Raw genomic sequence first — 20,352 nt, forward strand, 5'->3', positions numbered from 1 at the left:
CACTACATACTGTTCAAGAAAACTATCACGGATACACTCAATGAACGCCTCCTCAACACTATCCTGTTTGACCTGGTTCGACCGATCGGCATGTAGATTAAAATCCCCTATGATAATTGTCGTACCATTTTTACAAGCATTAGTTATTTTCTTGTCTATTGCCCGCCCCAATGTGATTATTTGGTGACCTATAGACTACGCCTATCAGTGACTTTTTCTTAGAATTTCTCATTTCCACCCAAATGGCTTCAACTTTATTCTCCATAGAACGTATATCATCTCTGCACCACCCTGATGTTGTCATTGAAAATCAGAGCTGCACCACCTCCCTTACCTTCTGTCTGTTCATGCTTTTGCTTTTGGTTTGTCAGTGTTTTTGGAGCCAGTAATTTTTTTTAAAAAGCGTAGCAGATAAATTTGTTTGTATTGGGAGAATTTTCCAAAGAAACAAAGTCAACATTTAAGAGCATTACCTTGCTTTCAGTTTTGAAGAATGAAGAATGTTTTTTCTTTTGTGGGAAATTAATACTTTAGAAAGGTTTTGTGTTTCAATTGACAGAGGTCCTGGTGGAAGTCAGAAATAATTTATACGGTCATGGAGTCATACAGCACTGAAAGAGACCCTTTGGGCCATCTCATCAGGACATAGTTTAAAACTATTTGGAAACCTCAGTGTAGGAATTTAAGTTTGAAAGTTCAAAACCACATGTGTTTATTTAGAATTCTGAAGGTCTTATTTGATTTTGAGAAATTCCAAGCTTCGATGTGTGATGGACCAAGAAGAGTCAAAACTGGACTCAAAACATTAACTCTGATTTTCTCTCCACGACTGAGTTTCTAGCACATTCTTTGTCTTTGTTTCAGATTTCCACTATCTACAGTAATTTGTTTTTAGTTGTCCATTTGGCTGTCCATGACATTCAGAATATCTATTTGTGTCTTTCCATTTAAAATGCTGTCATTCAAACATTGGTACTCTTTTTGATTATTCCCAGGATGAATTGGAACATGTAGCAGGGCGGCCGAAAACCTTTTCCCCACCAGATGCTCTCTTCTCAACTTGTAAAATGGCCAGAGTCCCAGGGAGGACAAAGTAAACTCTAAGAGATGCTCTGAAGCTCTCTTTGAAGCATGGAAACATTGACATTAATGACCAAGAGGAACTTCCTACCAATCATTCAAAATGGCAAAAACATGTCCATCATGCTTTGACTCCAAACATCTTAGTAATGAGTTTGAGTGGCAGCAGAGAAGGAATAATATGGAAGCAAATCCTGCTCTGGGGCAGTTCCAGCAGATTGGAAAACAGCAAATGTGATGCCACTGTTTTAAAAAGGTAGACAAAAGATGGGGAATTATAGGCCGTTAGCTTAACTCCTGTAGTGGGGAATTATAGGCCGGTTAGCTTAACTCCTGTAGTGGGGAATTATAGGCCGGTTAGCTTAACTCCTGTAGTGGGGAATTATAGGCCGGTTAGCTTAACTCCTGTAGTGGGGAATTATAGGCCGGTTAGCTTAACTCCTGTAGTGGGGAATTATAGGCCGGTTAGCTTAACTCCTGTAGTGGGGAATTATAGACCGGTTAGCTTAACTCCTGTAGTGGGGAATTATAGACCGGTTAGTTTAACTCCTGTAGTGGGGAATTATAGGCCGGTTTAGTTTAACTCCTGTAGTGGGGAATTATAGGCCGGTTTAGTTTAACTCCTGTAGTGGGGAATTATAGGCCGGTTTAGCTTAACTCCTGTAGTGGGGAAAATGCCTGAATCTACTATCAAAGAAGAAGTAGCAAGACATTGTGATAAAAATGGTCCCATTTGACAGAAGCAGCATGGGCAGGTCATGCTTAACTAATCTACTGGAATTCTAAGAAGACATTATGAGTGTGGTGGACAACAGGGATGTGGTGTATCTAGATTTCCAGAAGGCATTCAACAAAGTGCCACACAAAAGGCTGCTGCATGGCACTATGGATTGAGTATTAGCATGGTTAAAGGATTGATGAACTGACAGGAAGCAAAGAGTGGAAATAAATGTGTGCTTTTCTTGTTGGTGACTGGTGACTAGTGGTGTGCCTCAGGGATCAGAGTTGGGACTGCAATAATTCAGAATTTACATAGATGATTTGGAGTTGGAAACCATGTGTAGTGCGTCAAAGTTTGTAGATGGCACTAAGATGAACGATAGGGCAAAGTGTGCAGAGGACTGTGAAAGTTTGCAAAGGGACATAGATACTTTAAGTGAGTGGGCAAAGGTCTGGCAGATGGAAGACAACGTTAATAAATGCGAAGTCATCCATTTTGGCAGGAATAACAGTAAAAAAGGATTATTATTTGAATAGTAAAAGATCACAGCATGCGGGTGTATAAGGACCTGGGTGTCCTTGTGCATGAATTGCACAAGGTTGATCTGCAGGTATAACAGGTAATTAAAAAGGCAAATGGAATTTTGTCCTTCACTGCTAAAGGGATCAAGTTTAAAAGCAGGGAGGCTATGTTGCAGCTGTATAGGTTAGCTTAAGAGAACAGACTGAGTAGACTGGGATAATATTCTTTAGAATTTAGAAGGATGAGGGGGAATCTAATAGAAACATATCTAAATTATGAAGGGAATAGATAAGATAGAAGTAGAGAGGATGTTTCCACATGCAGTTGAAACTAGGACAAGAGGGCATAGCCTCAAAATTAGAAGGAGCAGATTTAGGACTGAATTGAGAAGGAACTTCTTCACCCAGAGGGTTGTGAATCTGTGGAATTCCCTGCCCAGGGAAGTAGTTGAGGCTTCTTCAGTGAATGTTTTTAAAACTAAGATAGATTTTTTTTGAACAGTAAAGGAATTAAGGGATATGGTGAGAGGGTGGGTAAGTGGAGCTGAGGCCATGAAAGGATCAGCCATGATCTTATTTAATAGTGGAGTAAACTCAAAGGGCCAGATGGCCTACTCTTGTTCCTGCTTCTTATTTTCTTATGTTCAATGGATCTCATTCCCTCATGGGATATTCTGCCCCTTGTGCCTAACATTCTGAGGGTTGGGAATTGATCTGTTTGGTCACATGATGATTTGTAGCAACACTTGGGAAGCTGTCATCCTCAAATTGAGGGAGAGCCAATGATATAGACTCTTCTTCATGGTCCAGCATTGTCATAGCCACATGTTGTCACCAGCCACACAACGCCTTTCATAAGATGAGTCTTCACTGCAGTCAAGATGCTGTGGCTGCTCTGTTAAATGAGTTCACAATGCCCTGACCTTTGTTAACTCTCGCCTCAATTTCTCAGGCAGGCTCTGGAATTTACGTGAGAAATCTGGTGTTTTGAAAATAAAAGTGGGCAGTATGGTTTGCACTGCTGCCTCAGAGCACCAGGGACTGGGTTCAATTCCACCCTCAGGCAACTGTCTGTGTGGAATTTGGACATTCTCCCCATGTCCATGTGTGTTGCCTCCAGGTGCTCCGGTTTCCTTCCACAATCCAAAGATGTGCAGGTTAGGGTGTATTGGCCATGCTAAATTGCCCATAGTGTCCAGGGATGTGTAGGCTATGTGGATTGGCCATGGAAAATGCAGGGTTACAGTGATAGAGTAAGGGTGGGTGCATGCGGAATGTTCTTTGGAGGGTCTCTCTGGACCTAATAGGCCAAATGTCCTGAATCCATACTTTAGGGATTCTATGATTCTGCGGTGAATAAAGCAATCACCAAAGATCACAGAATTAAAACCATTGGTTAAAGATCTCCAGAGAAGATGAGGCGAATCATTTCACTCAGTGAGTGACCGGCAATACTTCCCAGACAGACTCCTTGTTCTATCCTGAAAGGAGGTGATTCTTGCCAACTCACCAGCCAGTGAGACCCGAGTCCCTGAGATTTAAAATGTACCCTGCCAAAGATATCACCATCAGTGCTGTGACCAGTGACTGCAGCATATTTCAATGTTGTGGGATTACAATTGAATAATCAAACACAAAATTGAATCTAAAACTTTATTTCATTAATGAATTAAAAAAACTCAAGATTAGAATATGTTTAGAAGAAAATATGAAATCACCATGCACCCAAAATGAACTATATCTATATATTTTTTAAAGAATGTATAAATTGCACAAAATTAAGAATAACTTTTTGCCTTAAAAAGCAGTTCAATGAATTTGGATTTGTGTTCAGAAAGTCAATATTTTAATTCATTTAAAAAAATTCACTCTCATACAAGAGACAAAAGGAGATGTGATAGTCTAGTGGTATTATCGCTGGACTATCAATCCAGAGACTCAGGAAATGTTCTGGGAACCCAGGTTCAAATCCCACCATGGCAGATTGTGGAATTTGAATTTAATAAAAAGCTGGAATTAAGAGTCGAGTGATGACCATGAATCCATTGTCAATTATTGGAAACCCCTCCTCTGGGTCACTAATGTCCTTTAGGGAAGGAATCTGCCATCCTTTCCTGATCTGACCTACATGTGACTCCAGACCCATAGCAATATGGTTGACTCTTAACTGCCCTCTGGGATGGGCAATAAATGCTGGCCTCACCAGTAATGCCCTCGTCCCATGAATGAACAAAGTAAAACGCAGAAATACCCATTATCCAATCAGCACAATGATGTTTAAAGAAACTTTCCTCTCCACTTCAGCTGCGAAAGCACTGGTTCTCAGCAAACATCAATTAACTGGAAAAGCACTGCGGGCACCCCTCATCGATTGATCTCAGCCACAGTGACGTTTAATTGTGAGGTAATAGAAGATACTTTTTCCAAGAGAAGGCTGTATCAGTTTCACTTCACAAAACACAAGTGAGCATAAATCTCAATTATCGAGCAAACGTATTTTCCTGCTCTCCATGAATTTTCTTTCCCCAATTAATTCCTGTTCACTTTACTTGCATTGAAAACAAAGTTATCACTACAACACCAAAATTGTCATTTCGCGTAAAAGATAAAGAAGTTTTGTGTCTTGTGTGGAATACAACATGACAAATTAATCCACTCTGTCTTATGATGTGGAGGTGCCAGTGTTGGACTGGGGTGGACAAGGTCAGAAGTCACAGGTTATAGTCCAAAAGGCTTATTTGAATTCACAAGCTTTTGGAGCAGCGCTTGTGACTTCTGACCCTGTCTGTTTTCAAAAAGGGATTGCTTATAATATATTGTCACATTATTCATCTCAGTCCTAATACATCTCCAAAATAATAGAAGCTGCAATTTTCTTTTAATCATCAGGGGTTGATTCAGCTTTCAGGTCACGTGGAGAAAAAGATTCATTTCAAGGAGGTGAAACCAAAATAATTCACTCAGCTGGACGGGTGCAGCATTAAAAGGTGCATGAAACTTGACACTACCCAGGAAGGAGCAGCCCATTAGATCAAATTAAAAAACACACAACGCCAGGTTAAAAGTCCAACAGGTTTATTTGGAGGCATGAGCTTTTGAAGTGTTGCTTCTTCATCATCATCTTCATCATCAACCACCCTGACCAAGAAGCAGCACTTGGAAAGCTGGTCCCTCCAAATAAACCGGTTGGACTATAACCTGGTGTGTGATTTTTATCTTTGTCCACTCCAGTCCAACACCAGCTCTTCCATATCATGCCCATTAGATTGGTCCTCCATCCACCACCTTCAACATTCACTCCTTCCACCACCAGTACACATCAGCAGCAGTGTGCATCATTACAAAATACAATGAAGTAACTCACTGCAGTTCCTTCAGCGGTACTTTCCTGGACTGAGACCTTGAACATCTAGAAGGACTTGCATGAAAACACCATCATCTGCATGTTGCCTTCTAAGTCACACACAATCCTGACTTTGAACCAGACCACCATTCCTAAATGCTTTCTGGGTCAAAATTCTGAACTCCTTTCATCAAGTCATTGAATCATAGAGATATACAACATGGAAACAGATCCTTCGGTCCAACTCATCTGTGCCGACCTGATATCCTAAATTAATCTAGTCCCATTTGCCAGCATTTGGCCCAAATCACTCTAAACCCTTCCGATTCATATATCCAGCCACATGCCTTTTAAATGTTGTTCTTGTACCAGTTTCCACCACGTCCTCTGGCAGCTCATTCTATACACGCACCACTGTCCACATGAAAAAGTTGCTCCTCAGGTGTCTTTTAATTCTTTAGCCTCTACCCTAAACCTATGCCCTCTAGTTTTGACTCCCCTACCCTGAGGAAATGACCTTGGCTATTCACCCTATCCATGTCCCTCATGATTTTATAAACTTCTAAAATGTCCCCCTTCAGCCTCTGATGCTCCAGGGAAAGTAGCCCCAGTCTATTCAGTCTCTCTCCATAGCTCAATTCCTAGCAGCACAGTGGGTGTCCCTATCTCACACAGTCTACAGTGGTTAAAAAGTTAACTCAGCACCACCTTCTCAAGGAAAAAGCGAAATACTAGCTTTACTAACAATGCCGATATCATTCATTGAAGAATATACATGAAGAGGTGGCATAACTTCCACTAGAGATTTCTGACCTTCTGCCTAACCAGTTGACTCTGGGTCTGTATTGGAATGTTTGAAGGCTGTTCTCTCTACTGGTCTGGTTGGGAACAGTCTGGATAGATACTGCATGTGGCAGCCTATTATTAGAAATTAACTGATTCTAAAAGACCAACAAAAATAAAAACCATAAAAATTATTTCAAAAGAACAATCATAAAACAATTAAGATGATGTAGCATAAATATTTCAATTGAAAGATTTCATTCATACAGAATGCTACATTAAGTTAAAAAAATGGTGACCCAGGGCCTTCAGAACATAATAGAATATTTTGAAGAATTTGATTTTCCTTTCAGTATCTACAGCTATTCTCAATGAAGGTGGGACAATGCCTGAAAGCAATTGGATGACAGAACAATTGTTGGACCCTTAAAGTAATTGCAATAAAAGCTAAGTACTTCATTTGGAAAATCCAAGTCAGACACTTGGCTGCTAAATCCTTTGCAGCATATCTTTTACCTAACAGATAGCCTGCAAAAGGAGCTTAATATTTACTAGGATGTGGTTTAAGCACAAGGCAAGTTTCATGCAATTAACCAACATTCTGATTGTGTTTGATAGATTATTGCTATTGATATTGTTCAATGAAAAATTTGCAAAGGAGCTCTCGAACAAGTCTTTTAAATGGGTCCAAGCTGGTGCTCCTGATAAAATTAATCAATGAGATAAAGACCAGGAGTCCCCTCAGAACTGCTTTTGGCCACCAAATGAACAGATTTGGCCACCAAATGAACAGATTTAGTTACCAAATAGACTGCAATAAATGACAAGGACAGCTGAGCACCATTTTCTCCAGGGAAAGGAAAGAATGGGTAATAAATACTGCCCCAGCAAGCAAAACCCACATCTTACAGAAGAATTAAAAGAGTGTCAGAAATCTTGTTTATCTATTACAAATGGAATTTCTACTGCAGACCTGGCAAATATATCTACCCAAATTGGGAGCAGATATGAAGACATTTCAAACGCCTACCTCAATGAAAAAAAAAACTCAGCTCCTAATTATTTTCTCCATGCCTCTGGTAAAATGAGGAACAATATCCAAGCTGTAGGCAATCATCCCTCCAGATAAACTGATTACCCCAAGCTGCCTCACAGTTGGGCAACCAAATTGTGAACTGAATTTTTTCTATCTCATGCTACCCAATTCCAGAGACAATATTTTTCAGAGTTTCTAATCCTCAGTAATGTTTATACCATCACGGCATGAGGCCCTGCTAAGGCTGTTGTTGGTATTGAGCTTCAGTGGCTGTGAAGAAGTCTTCCAATACACTTTGCAGATATTCAAAAGTTGGCCGATCTTCAGGTTTCTCTCCCCAACAACGCAGCATTACTTCATATAGTTCTTCTGTGCAGTTTTCAGGGGCTGGCATTCGATAGCCCCGTTCCAAATTCTGAATGACTTCAGGGTTGGTCATTCCTATCGGGAACAACAGAGAGCAGTGAAGATTTACCAATTGCAAGGGAAAGCAAACATGTTATTATGGTCAAAGAAATCCAGAGAAGGAGAGTCAAATTGCTAATAGCTGTGTTACGATAACTCCTCTGCCAATTCCAGCACGTGCTGAACGATCACCAAGGTCCTGGGGCATGAGGCACGAAAAGAAGTCAACATTCACTAAGATCAAAAGTTAAACCACTGTGTGAAGTTTAACAACCAAAATATGTGAGGAAAATAATCAAATAGTTAAGGTCTGTTAAATGCATAATGCATTTTTGTTATAATACAGTTTGAAATTGCAGTTAAACAATGTGACAGAATGAAAACTGGAGCCTTATACAGTCATAGAATCATCCAGCACAGAAACAGACCCTCAGACCTAACCTGTCCATGTTGAACATAACCCCAAAGTAAACTAGTCCCATCTGCCTTCCCCAAGCCCATAACCATCCAAACATTTCCTATTCATGTACTTATCTAAGTATCTTTTAACGTTGTATCTGTACTCACATCCATTACTTCCTTGGGAAGTTTATTCCGCATGTGAACCACCTGACGTGTAAATATTTGCCTCTCATGACTTTTTAAAATCTCTCTCTTCTCACCTTAACAATGCATCCCTGGTCTTGAAATCTTCCATTCTAGGGAAAAGACAACTACCATTCACCCTATCTATACCCCTCATGATTTTATAAACCTCTATAAGGTCATCTCTCAACCTCCTACGCTCCAGTGATAAAAGTCCCAGCCTTTCTTTATAACTCAAATCCTGGTCAATCTCTTCTGAACCTTCTCCTGCTTAGTAATATTCTTCCTATAACAGGGTGACCAGTACTGGACACAGTACTCCAGAAGAGGCCTTGCCAATATCCTGTCCAATCTCACATGACTTCCCAACTCCTATACTCAAAGGACTGGGCAATGAAGGCAAGCGTGCTAAATGCCTTTTTAACCGTCATGTCTACATGTGACACAAACCTCAAAGAATTATGTATCTGAACTCCAGATCCCCTGTTCTACAACACTACCCAAGGCCCTACCATTAATTGTGTAAGCCCTGCCCTTGTTTGTTTTACCAAAATGCAGTACTTCACATTTGTCCCACTTGAACACCATCTGCTATTTTTCAGCAAATTGAACCATTTAATTAAGATTCCTTTAGAATTTTAGAAAGCCGTCTTTGCTGTCTATTATACCACCAATTTTGATGTTGTCCACAAACTTACTAACCATTCCTTTGATATTCTCATCCAAATCATCGATATAAACGACACATAAAAGAGGACCCAAAACTAACCCCTGTGGAACACCACTGGTCACAGGCCCTCAGTCCGAAGAGTAATCTTCTCACATCACTCTCTATCTCCTGCTGTTAAGTCGATTATGTATCCAAATGGCAAGTCCCATGTGATCTAACTTTACTAATTAGTCTACCACGTGGAACCTTGTCAAAAGCTTTACTAAAGTCCATGTAAACAATGTCCACCGCTCTGCCCTCATCAATCTTTTTGGTAAATTTCTCAAAAAACTCCATCAAATTTGTGAGACCTGATTTTCCTTAAGCAATGATAATTTCATAATAAGCATGCAAATTACATCATGGCCCATGGTTATGTCCTGTCAATAAAGATAATAAAAGTGTCTGTGAAATGTACCTCACTACTTTAAATTGTGTTGGGAGAGTGAAAAGTTGAGGAATGTTATAATATTCAAGGCTATGAGCCTTGTGCTGGAAGGTGGGACTAGTGTAGATTTAATGGTGCACACGTGATGGACCAAAGGGCCTGTTCTGCACCATGTGATTGGATGAGCTGGTGCTTGTTATAGCTGAAACTGGCCATCAATGAGTCTCTTTCTCTGAATGTATTCCACAGATATTTTTAAATCAACTTGGACGGGTTGGACAGAAGGGTCTGTTTCCATGCTGTACATCTCTATGACTCTATGCTACTACACAACTCTGAGACAGGTGGGACTTGAATGAATGTATACTACAGAAGAAATTAGTGAAACCAAATCTCATGTTCTACTTTGTGAGATATTAGTTACAGAATCAGTCACAGCTGCCATAACAAAATGCACAAAAAAAAATTTCTTATTACACTGGTGCAGTGATATGTGACTGAAGATAATTTGGATGATGCTTGAAAAGGCATCCAGCAGTAAAGCATAAAAAAGGAGCCACCATTTCAAGTGCTGTACCTGGATATGGAATCCGTCCATATGTCACAATTTCTGTAAGTAACACTCCAAAACTCCAGACGTCAGACTTGATGGTGAATGTGCCATAGTTGATGGCTTCGGGTGCTGTCCACTTGATGGGGAACTTAGCTCCTAAACAACAGAGGGAGATTCAATGTTCAACATCAGTTCAACTCAGAAAATAATTCGAATACCATCTTCCCAGGGGCAATGATGGATAGGCAATCAAAGCCAAATGAAAAGAGCAAATAAAGTAAAGAAAAACACATACTTAGTAAGACCAGCAAAGTAGTTAATACAAATATGAAATAACAGGATGTCTAGTTTGCAACATTGCAAGTACATTCCAATTAAGTGGTTAATTGTTCGTGGAAACATAAATTGTTGGAGGAACACAGCAGGTATGCAACATCTGTAGAGAGAGACAGATAACATTTTAAATCCAGTATGACACTTCTTCAGGACATCACACACAATCGATAGTTTACCATAGTCTTTCACATAGTGGGACAAGGAAAACTTTGACATGGAGATGCCTGGACATGGACTTTTGAAATAGCAACTTTATTCCAATGTATGCAGCACAAGCCAAGCTGTACAAATACATGATTTGGAGGAGCCGGTGTTGGACTGGGGTGTACAAAATTCAAAATCACACAACATCATGATATAGTCCAACAGGTTTAATTGGAAGCAACTAGCATCCAGAGCGCTGCTTCTTTATCAGGTGGTTGTGACTGGATGAAGAAGCTGTGCTCCAAAAGCTGGTGCTTGCAAATAAACCTGTTGGACTATAACCTGGTGTTGTGTGATTTTTAACTTTGTACAAATACAGTGGGGGGTGGAGTAGGATTGCTGAAACCTTGTCTCCCCATCACATCACCTGAGAATGACAGCTTTGCATGTAACAGCATGTTTCCAAATACTTAGAGTTTAAGGTGAAAGGAAATCAGCTCTGCATCCTTGTTCAGGCGCTGGGATCTTGGATTGTCTTTGTGAATTGTGGCCCTCATGTGAGGACCTTAGCTTTACAAAGATCAGTATGATCAATTTGTAATGATCAATGATGTGGTCAAGATGATTTGTGGCCAATACTTTATTGCACATAGTTGGACAATGCATGCATTTACCTGTTTAGAGCCATTGCCCATTAAGGTCTCATATCACTTATAACTACAGACTGCATCCTCAAATAACAAAGAAACCCTACTCCAGCCAGTCCGGGAATGGTCACAGCTATTTTTCATTTCCATTGTGCATTTACGATTTGTAGAAGGATGGAAAACAACACAGGTCACACCTGAAGAGAAGTAGGAGCGGGCTAAAGATTAATCTTTGGGGACATAAGCTGTAATAAAACTGGATCAGGAAGCCATTGTTAGTGATACTTTGGCTACAATTAGATAATGTGTTGCTAGAAAAGCGCAGCAGGTCAGGCAGCATCCAAGGAGCAGGAGAATCGACGTTTCGGGCATAAGCCCTTCTTCAGGCTCATGCCCGTAACGTCGATCCTCCTGCTCCTTGGATGCTGCCTGACCTGCTGCGCTTTTCCAGCAACACATTTTCAGCTCTGATCTCCAGCACCTGCAGTCCTCACTTTCTCCTACAATTAGATAAATAAACAACAACCTGCTCAAGAAAGAAACATTTTCTACTTTCCCCTTTGACTCTCTTTGAGATTATCCAATCATTAAGTGTCATTGGCTATTAAAACATCCTTGCAGTATTTATCACATCAGAATTATTAGACCACTCTACAACCTTCTTCATTTTAGTGAACAAATCCTTCCCCCCTCAACATTTTGGAATTATTGATGAAGAGACCCTTGTTCCAGAGTTCAGGTTTTTAAACAGGATGCAAGATGGTATGCAACTGGTCATGCAATTTAGAGGACACCATCGGACCTCAGATAGACACATTAACTTGAGCAAAAGGATCACAGGCTGTAAAACAGAATAATACTTGCAATGGGTCAGTTCAGGAAAGGTTGAACAAGCTGGGCTGGTATCCATTGGTGCTTAGAAGAGTGAGAGGTAATTTGATTGAAACATAGAAGATGCTAAGGCATCCTACTGGATGTAGAGCGGGTTGCTTTGAAGGGAGAATCTAGAACAGGGGGCTACTCTGTAAAAATCAAGGGTGACCATTTTAAAAGGGGATGACGTGAATCTTGTTCTCACAAATCGTTGTGAGTTTTTACAACTCTCTTCCTAAATGGTGATGTGAGCATCTTTAAATCTTTTGAAGGCAGGACTGGATAAACAAGAGGGTGAACGATTGTCAGGGATAGTGCGCACTCTCAGCTGTCTTCCCCCCACCCCTCCTCCCATTTATCTCTCAACCCTCTTGGCTCACAAGCTTCATTCCTGATGAAGAGCTCTTGCCCGAAACATCGATTCTCCTGCTCCTCAGATGTTGCCTGACCTGCTGTGCTTTTCCAGCACCACACTCTCGACTCTGATCTCCAGCATCTGCAGTCCTCACTTCCTCTGGGATCTATTATAGTCAGGATTATGGGAAAAAAATAAGAGTGCAGTTCCTTCCCGTAAGGTAGGGCTTGTGAGGTAAGAAATTGCAAACACACTAACTTTGAGATGACACTTAAATTCTACAGTTTCTGTAATTCTATGAAGATTAGGACATTCTATCATGTATTTCAAACATTTCATACCATTCCAAGCAACATAGCCCAAAAAATACTAAATAATCAAAGTGAAAAAACTCCACAGAGGCTGGTATCCCATCATCAAGTCACCCTTTATTTACACATGGAGAGTCTTTAAAAGGATAGATTCCCCTACAGTGTGGAAACAGGCCATCTGGTCCAACAAGTCTACACCGACTCTCTGAAGGATAACCCACCCAGACCCATTTCCCTCTTACTAATGCACCTAATACTATGGGCAATTTAGCATGGCCAATTCATCTGACCTGCACACCTTTGGGCTGTGGGAGAAAACTGGAGCACCCGGAGGAAACCCACACAGACACGGGGAGAATGTGCAAACTCCACGCAGACAGTCGTCTGAGGCTGGAATCAAACCTGGGGCCCTGGAGCCACCGCTAACCACTGAACCACCATACCACCCAGTCCTTGACACTGATCCAGCCCCCTCAGAGCCAGCTATCAAGGACAAAAGAACCTCTGACATTCCTGTTTGTTTTTGTCAGCCAGGGCTCCCTGATTGGACCTGATTAACAGCCCCAATCAGGGAGTTCATATTCTATGAGATCCACCTGGCTGACCTCATTACAATCTTTACACAAGGGGAAAAAGGAAGAAAAGAAGTAAATATAATCACAATCATTAGAGGAAATGTACCAGGGAAACATTTTTTTAAACTGCTAAGGTCCTAAAATAACTTTTAATGGAATAATGTTTTTCAATTTCACATTATCTGATGAAATAGCAGAACAGGCTTGAGGTTGGAAATGACCTGTTTTCCAAACAGTGCCACAAGGTGGCACTCTGAACCAAGTTACTATTCCATTATGGTCTTTGAGCTCTTGCTGACCAATTGCCAAGTTTTATATAATTTTTAATATTTTAATATTGAGGAAACCAACTGACCATGTTACATTAGAATAATTTGAACAATCAGATCTCTTTCCATGTCTAACTCTAGCTTCTTCCCTTTTTATTTCAAGGGTCCAGTGGGATTTCTGTTACCAAAATGACTGCACAGCACAAATGAAGGAATGTGGTTGTGAAAAATAGACTGTATCTATTATGTTGATTTACTCATTTTCATAAGGGTATATATTTATTGTGATGATAACAAAGACTTTACCGTGTCCCTGAAACATACCCATTGCTATCTACTTATTGCTTAAAGAGGACCGGGGAATATTTCAACTGAAATGAGGGGCCTTAGCTGTTTTCCAGTTTTGAGCTAAAGGTTCTGATGCTCAATTTTAAAATGGCCCATTAAAGTGACTTATGTTTATTGTATAACTTTATTATGGAGTTACAGAATTATAGGACCCAGAAGGTGGTCTTCTGTCTGTGATCTCTGACTTAACAATTCGTTCAGTTCTTCCCAATCCAGCTGTTATTTCCATTGAGCTGTGCAAATGTCTCAGATTTGTGAGAAGTTCATGTCAGCAGATTTGGAAAGGATATGCTGAATAGTCTCCACCATCTACAGTGAGGAAACCGTGAAGCATCAGTTACGTAAAAACTAAGGTGTTGAGATAGAGATGTCCTTTCTCCAGACTTGTGTCTCTGTAACAGATAATGCCAGGAAATAGGTTGAAACTTTGTTTTGCTATGAGTTTTAAATCTTCCTAAACTGCCTTTTATATTTAGATCACTTAATTTGTTTTTTTTCTTTTGTGTAATAAGCTGATGTGTTGTTAATGAAAAGTCTGTAGCCTTGAGTGATGATTTTTCAGTGACTAACAAATTCACTAAATTCACAAAAAATCATGATCTATCTGGCCAGATTTCATTCTGAGATCCAACTTGTTCAGTTATAACATGAATTGGGATCATTACAATGTTATCAAGCTGTTAGGTTCTTAGCAAAATCAGAGCCAAAGTTCACTCTGTGCACACCCAGTAATCACACACTTATACTTTCTGGTTGCAATAACTGGATAGCCACCAGGAGACAGCAATTCTACAACAGAAATCACTGGAGGCGAGAGAAGGACCAGGGTTTGAGAAGGGTGTCCTTCCACTCTTAGCCAAGGATGGAGTTTCTGTTTTGGTTGCAAAAATTATCTGTTTGTTGAATGAAATGATTCTTTTCATTTGTTTTCAGCATGGCCATCATAGTCTTTTTGTAAATTAAAAACAAGGTTGAAAGCCTGCAAAGTGCTCCCCTAGTTCAATTAGCAGAGTGTTTCCGGGGGTTTCTCACCTGCAGCTACAGCCATTCCACACGATGCAACTCGGCAGTTGTAGCTCGGGTAAATTGAAGGCTGAAAAAATGACTCAATCCTGGAGCAGTGAGACTCATCCTCTATTCAGTGGCAGAGTTAAATGTGACCTCTGGCGCTAGCCACATGCATTTTTGCAAAGCAATTTCAGTTCACAAAGAAACTACAGTTACAGTGTAAATACAGACAAAGACAAACTAAATTCTTTAAAAGTGAGTGCAAGTTTGAAGTAGTCTTACTTCTGCTCATTATTTGCGTTATTGATATTGATGACAACCACCCGGACCTTGCTGAATAAACTCAACATTAAATTCTAGTTGAGATTTGTGTCATGAATGGAAACACAAAATTGTCACTGTATTGGTGACCATTTATTTCTTCAGCCTAAATAAAATGAGCAGACAGTTCATTCCATTGACAATAATCAAATGTATAAAGGAGAACCAGCAGTTGTAGTATACCTACATTGCCAAAAGGGGTTTGATACGGTGTCATATGAAAGGCTCATACAAAAGATAAGGGCTTATGGAGTTGGAGTGATTATATTACCATGGATAGAGGATAGCAAAGTTAATGGACAGAAGACAGGGAATAGAGATAAGTGAAGCTTTTTCAAATTGGCAGGCAATGAATACTTGAGTGCTGCATCTGTTTTAATGACGTACATGAAAGAAGATCAAAATAATGCATGTAAGTTTGGTGTAAGTCCAAAACTAGGTTGAAATGCAAGCTGTGAGGAAGATAAAGAGAGGCTGAAGAGGATTATAGATTGGTTACAAGACTAGGTAATGTGGTGGAGGTGCAGTACAAAGTGGGGAAGTGTAAAGTCAATCACTTTGCTCCTAATGCTACACATTGTAATGTTTACTGGTAACATAGAAAGTGTGGATGTAGAGTGCATATCTGGAAGTCTGCGTGTTAGTTGGATATTTAGATCTTTACCAGAACATTGCATCAAAGAGCTATCAGTGGCTTCCTGCACAGAGTTACTGTGCCTTCCGATATTGTCTGATTTCCTGTTCTTTGTCTCACACATACATCTGTCATTGATACAGAATTGAAATGACACACTCTGACAATTATTCAAACATGAATCACTGAAGATAAAATATAAAGTCCTGTTATTGTTCTGTGGGGCTAAAATTCCTTTTGGAGAACTGGGGACATTGTGTAAAATTTCTCTGCATTTCTCTGTTAACTTATTTTGTTTCAGGGAGATTTATGACAACTGTCAAATCTTGCATGGAATGGCACAGAAAACAATGCAATTTCTATTATTATTTGTTCTCAAGTGGAAAATAATTCCTGACAAAGGATGGCTAGTGTTCAAACTAATAATTCACCATTCAGCTGTAATTCACCACTTGCTGTAATTTGTTATCTATAATCAATTGGAAATTGTAGCTACATTTCTGCACTAAACCAAGATAACATCAATTTTGGGATTTTTCAATTTTTTCCAGTTTTATTACAAGTAATGAATGGAAAAATACCATGAGAGCATGCGACCGAGTTTAATGTATAACGTTCAGAGTCTTGTTCTTTGGTAGATGCCACTTTTCTACAAAACTGCCATGGACCAGCAAATTGCTCTCAATTGGCTGGGATGAACCATGAAGGAAATGGGTGGAAGAGAGCAGTGGGGATGATCTGCTGGTGTTTGTTGGGAAGGCCCATTGCCACTCAGGCACTTGACTGGCCAATGGGGTTAACCCCCAGGATCAAGGAGCCTGAGAGTGAATGTTGTGTCTGATGAGAGGTGGGGTTGCCCAACTCTCTAAGAATGGTTAGGAGATGACTGGAATCATCACCAGTCTCCCATTGACCAAAGAAAACATTCTGGGAGATCAGAACGTGACTCCTTCCCCATTCACCTGTATTCAATCTGCACATGTGCACACATCATCATCTGCTGTGAGGGGAGCAGGAAAAGATGTGAGAAGAAATGGGACATATTGTTTGTCTCAACTTAAGCCAGTGAGGTGCAGAGTTCAGGATCGGAGGACCGCTCTTCCCAGTTTACCAGCTGATCTATGCTTCTCCCTGACCAGCCACCAGAAGGTGTACTACAGACACTGAGACCAATCAAACCAGGTTTTAAGCTCTTCTACATAAGCTGTTGCAAACAATCAGTCATCAGCACCATCTGATGCTTTTGTTTCTCTTGATTAGCAATTATTTGCATTTAATCATATTATCTAATAGCAAAACTTAATTTCTACTCTTTGTAAATAAACAATAACGATTGAAACAGTCCCATTCATAAGCAAGATGTGGAGATGCCGGTGTTGGACTGGGGTGTACAAAGTTAAATATCACACAACACCAGGTTATGGTCCAACAGGTTGATTTGGAAGCACCAGCTTTAGGAGCACTGCACTCTGAAAGCTAATGTTTCCAATTAAACCTGTTGGACTATAACCTGGTGTTGTGTGATTTTTAGCTCCATTCATAAGCAGCTTTAATCAATCAATTTACACATATTGTTACACATGTCTGTCACAGATGGGACTTGAACCCAGGCCTTCTGTCCCAGAGGTAAAGCCACTACCACTGCACAAGAGCTTAATTTCAATGGTGAGGTTAATGTATAAAACACTGAATAAACAAAATCTCTTCCTGAATAAGGAGGCTCAGGATCATATGCTGTTTTCACAATGTTAATGACGGAGATTTGCAACTTTTCACTCGCGATCTTTCCCACGCACTTACCTCACCCCTGAATATTATTACCAATGAGTGTCATTCACCTCACTCTCACTGGCCCAACATTATGAGCTCATTTGAAGCTATTAGATGCAGGAAGAAACCAGAGGAAATATTCCAGGAAGCATGCAGCCTAAAATGCAGAACTGCTGTGAGATATTTCTACTCAATCTGCATCTCTGGGGCCCCGGAGTGGGGTGGATCTTGATTCCAGCCCTCCTGGTCCAGAGTAAGGGTCATTAGCACTGTGCCACAAGTGCTCCTAGCACTGTTATGCTACATTCCATCCTAATTTCAGTCAAGGGTACCGAAAGCACATTTGTACTTTTTAGATAAAAGCCATTTCAGAAGGTTTAGATTGACACTGCACTTGTAGCCAGTGCCATCACTGGATGCACATGTGGACAAAATTGGAGTGTTCCTTCTAACATCACATCCAGCAACAACGCAAATGTTTAAGTGTAAATAAGATCACCAGGAGCTAGAGAAATGCAACACACAGTTGTAAGGTGCTCTAGAGATTACAACACACAGTTGTAAGGTGCTCTAGAGATTACAACACACAGTTGTAAGGTGCCCTGCTGAGTAGCCCTCAAAATGTCAACTATGAACTTTTTTCCATGTTTCAATTTAAAGCTTGTTTTAACTGTGCTGAAATCAGTCAGACTGTACATATACTGAATGATTAAAGTTAGTCAATTTTTCAGAGCTAATGACCTTAAAATTCATCAAGGTCCATGTGTGGTTTGTAATTGCAACTTTTTGAAAGTTCATCAACTTTTGCAAGTGCACCACAGGTGCACATGTGCAGATCACAGAATCTCACAACTGTCACAGTCCACAAGGAGGCTATTCAGCCCATTGTAGCAGAAATTTTTATTGATGGTACCTTGTCTCTGTACTGGAAACGCTCACTTGAAGGTAAATAGTGCTCACATCAGGACACCACACTTTAGGGAGAGTGTCAACACCTCTGAGAGGGAGCAGAAGGGATTGATGAGATTGGTGCAAGGCAAAACATGTCAGCCCATGTGGGGAGACTGGAGAAGCTGGGGTTGTCCTCCTTAGAGAGCAGAAGGCCAAGGGGCTTTTGGTAGATGTGTTCACAAACACATTGTTTTCTAACAAAGTAAATAAGCAAGAATTGTTTCCAGTGGCAGAAGATGCTAATTACGTGGTCACAATTTAAAGATGATGGCCAAAAGAAGTTTGAGAAAGCTTTGTCTTCTGCAGTAAGTTGTGATCAGGAACACACCGTCTGAAAGGTGTTGGAAACAGATTCAATTGGCAACAAAAAAATTATAAGGCTAGAGACTTAGGGCAAGGAAGTGAAGCTAATTGAATAGCTGTTCCAAGGAGCTGGAAAAGGCATGATGGAAAAAGGCGACCTCTTGTTTCCCTGATTACTTTCTTTCCCAGAAAACAAGAGTAGACCTCTTCCTAAACTAACCAACCCCCATATCTCCTCAAGTTTACCAGTCCCTTAGATCAATGAAAACTGAAAGAACTGCAGATACTGTAAATCAGAAGCGTGAACAGAAATTGCTGGAAAAACTCAGCAGGTCTGCCGTATCTGTGGAAAGAAATCAGTTCTGAGGAAGGGTCACGGGACCCAAAACATCAACTCTGATTTGTCTCCACAGTTGCTACCAGACCTGCTGAGCTTTTTCAGCAATTTCTGTTCTTTCCCCTTCAATAAATGGTCAGGTTTTGGTACAATTAGTAACATCATTCCTCAGTCCACATGGTGACCTTTTATGTTTAGAAGCTGATTTAAGTATACAGCAAATGTCTATTCTAAGATTTTAACCATACATTCATGTGACCTCCCATCTGTTTACAAACACTTGATGCATTTTGTCCTGATTCTGTGGAAAATATAAAATTAAGATATTTAATTTTTAGCATTGTCTTCCTCAATTTAAATGAAGAGCCACCGTTGCACCGATTCTCCCTGAGCTAGTTCCTACCTTCCCTTGCTGTATACTCATTGTCTTCAATAAGACGGGCCAGACCAAAATCAGCAATCTTGCAGTAGAGTTCTTCAGAAACCAGGATATTCGCTGCACGAAGATCTCGATGGATATAATTTTTTCTTTCAATAAAGGCCATTCCCTCAGCAATCTGCAGAAGAATGTCATAAAATAGATTGATACAGTGAGAGATTAAAATGACATTAAGAACCTTAATCCCAAATAATGTGCCTGTAATGTGAGCAGTTTTAAAAAGTTCAAACCAGCTGCGAATTTTGAATTGAATTTTAATTGATATTGCAATTTTTACCGATATAAAAAAAAGCGGAAGTATGAACTTTGATGAAAAAGAGTTATTTTTTGATCATATATTTAGATATATTAAAGTCACTCTTTGAAGGGTTTATTCAAGATGCTAGCTTTGAGTTTTCACTTTGAGCAACGTCCCTGTTGTTGATGAGGTGTTATGTCTCATGCTTTTCAGCCAACTTTGCCCAATCCTTGACCCCACTTTCTTTAGCACATAATTCCCCCTCCTGCGTAGATCAAGTAAAAATAAATGTCCAAATCAACATTTCATCAAAGACGTATCTCAAAAGCCAGGATAGTGCATTATTGCTGCCCTGTTCTTTACAGTGAA

The 20,352-nt window shown here is 40.1% G+C and overlaps 1 protein-coding gene across 2 annotated transcripts in view; it reads right to left on the minus strand.

Annotated features, from left to right (window-relative positions):
- Positions 1–3,961: 3,961 nt before the first annotated feature.
- Positions 3,962–20,352, minus strand: part of LOC122563454 (proto-oncogene tyrosine-protein kinase LCK-like) — a 156,205-nt gene continuing 139,814 nt past the window's right edge. For both annotated transcript variants that reach the window (XM_043717198.2, XM_043717199.2), the window contains exons 11-13: positions 19,710–19,863; positions 10,149–10,280; positions 3,962–7,925 (exon numbers count right to left, since the gene is read on the minus strand). In XM_043717198.2, coding sequence (XP_043573133.1) covers positions 7,723–7,925; positions 10,149–10,280; positions 19,710–19,863 — 489 coding nt within the window. In that variant the 3' untranslated portion in view covers positions 3,962–7,722. The remainder of the gene's footprint in view (positions 7,926–10,148; positions 10,281–19,709; positions 19,864–20,352) is intronic.

This window comes from Chiloscyllium plagiosum, unplaced genomic scaffold, assembly GCF_037043375.1.
Source record: "Chiloscyllium plagiosum isolate Xiang-an unplaced genomic scaffold, Cpla_swu_hap1 HiC_scaffold_30, whole genome shotgun sequence".
NCBI lineage: Eukaryota > Metazoa > Chordata > Chondrichthyes > Orectolobiformes > Hemiscylliidae > Chiloscyllium > Chiloscyllium plagiosum.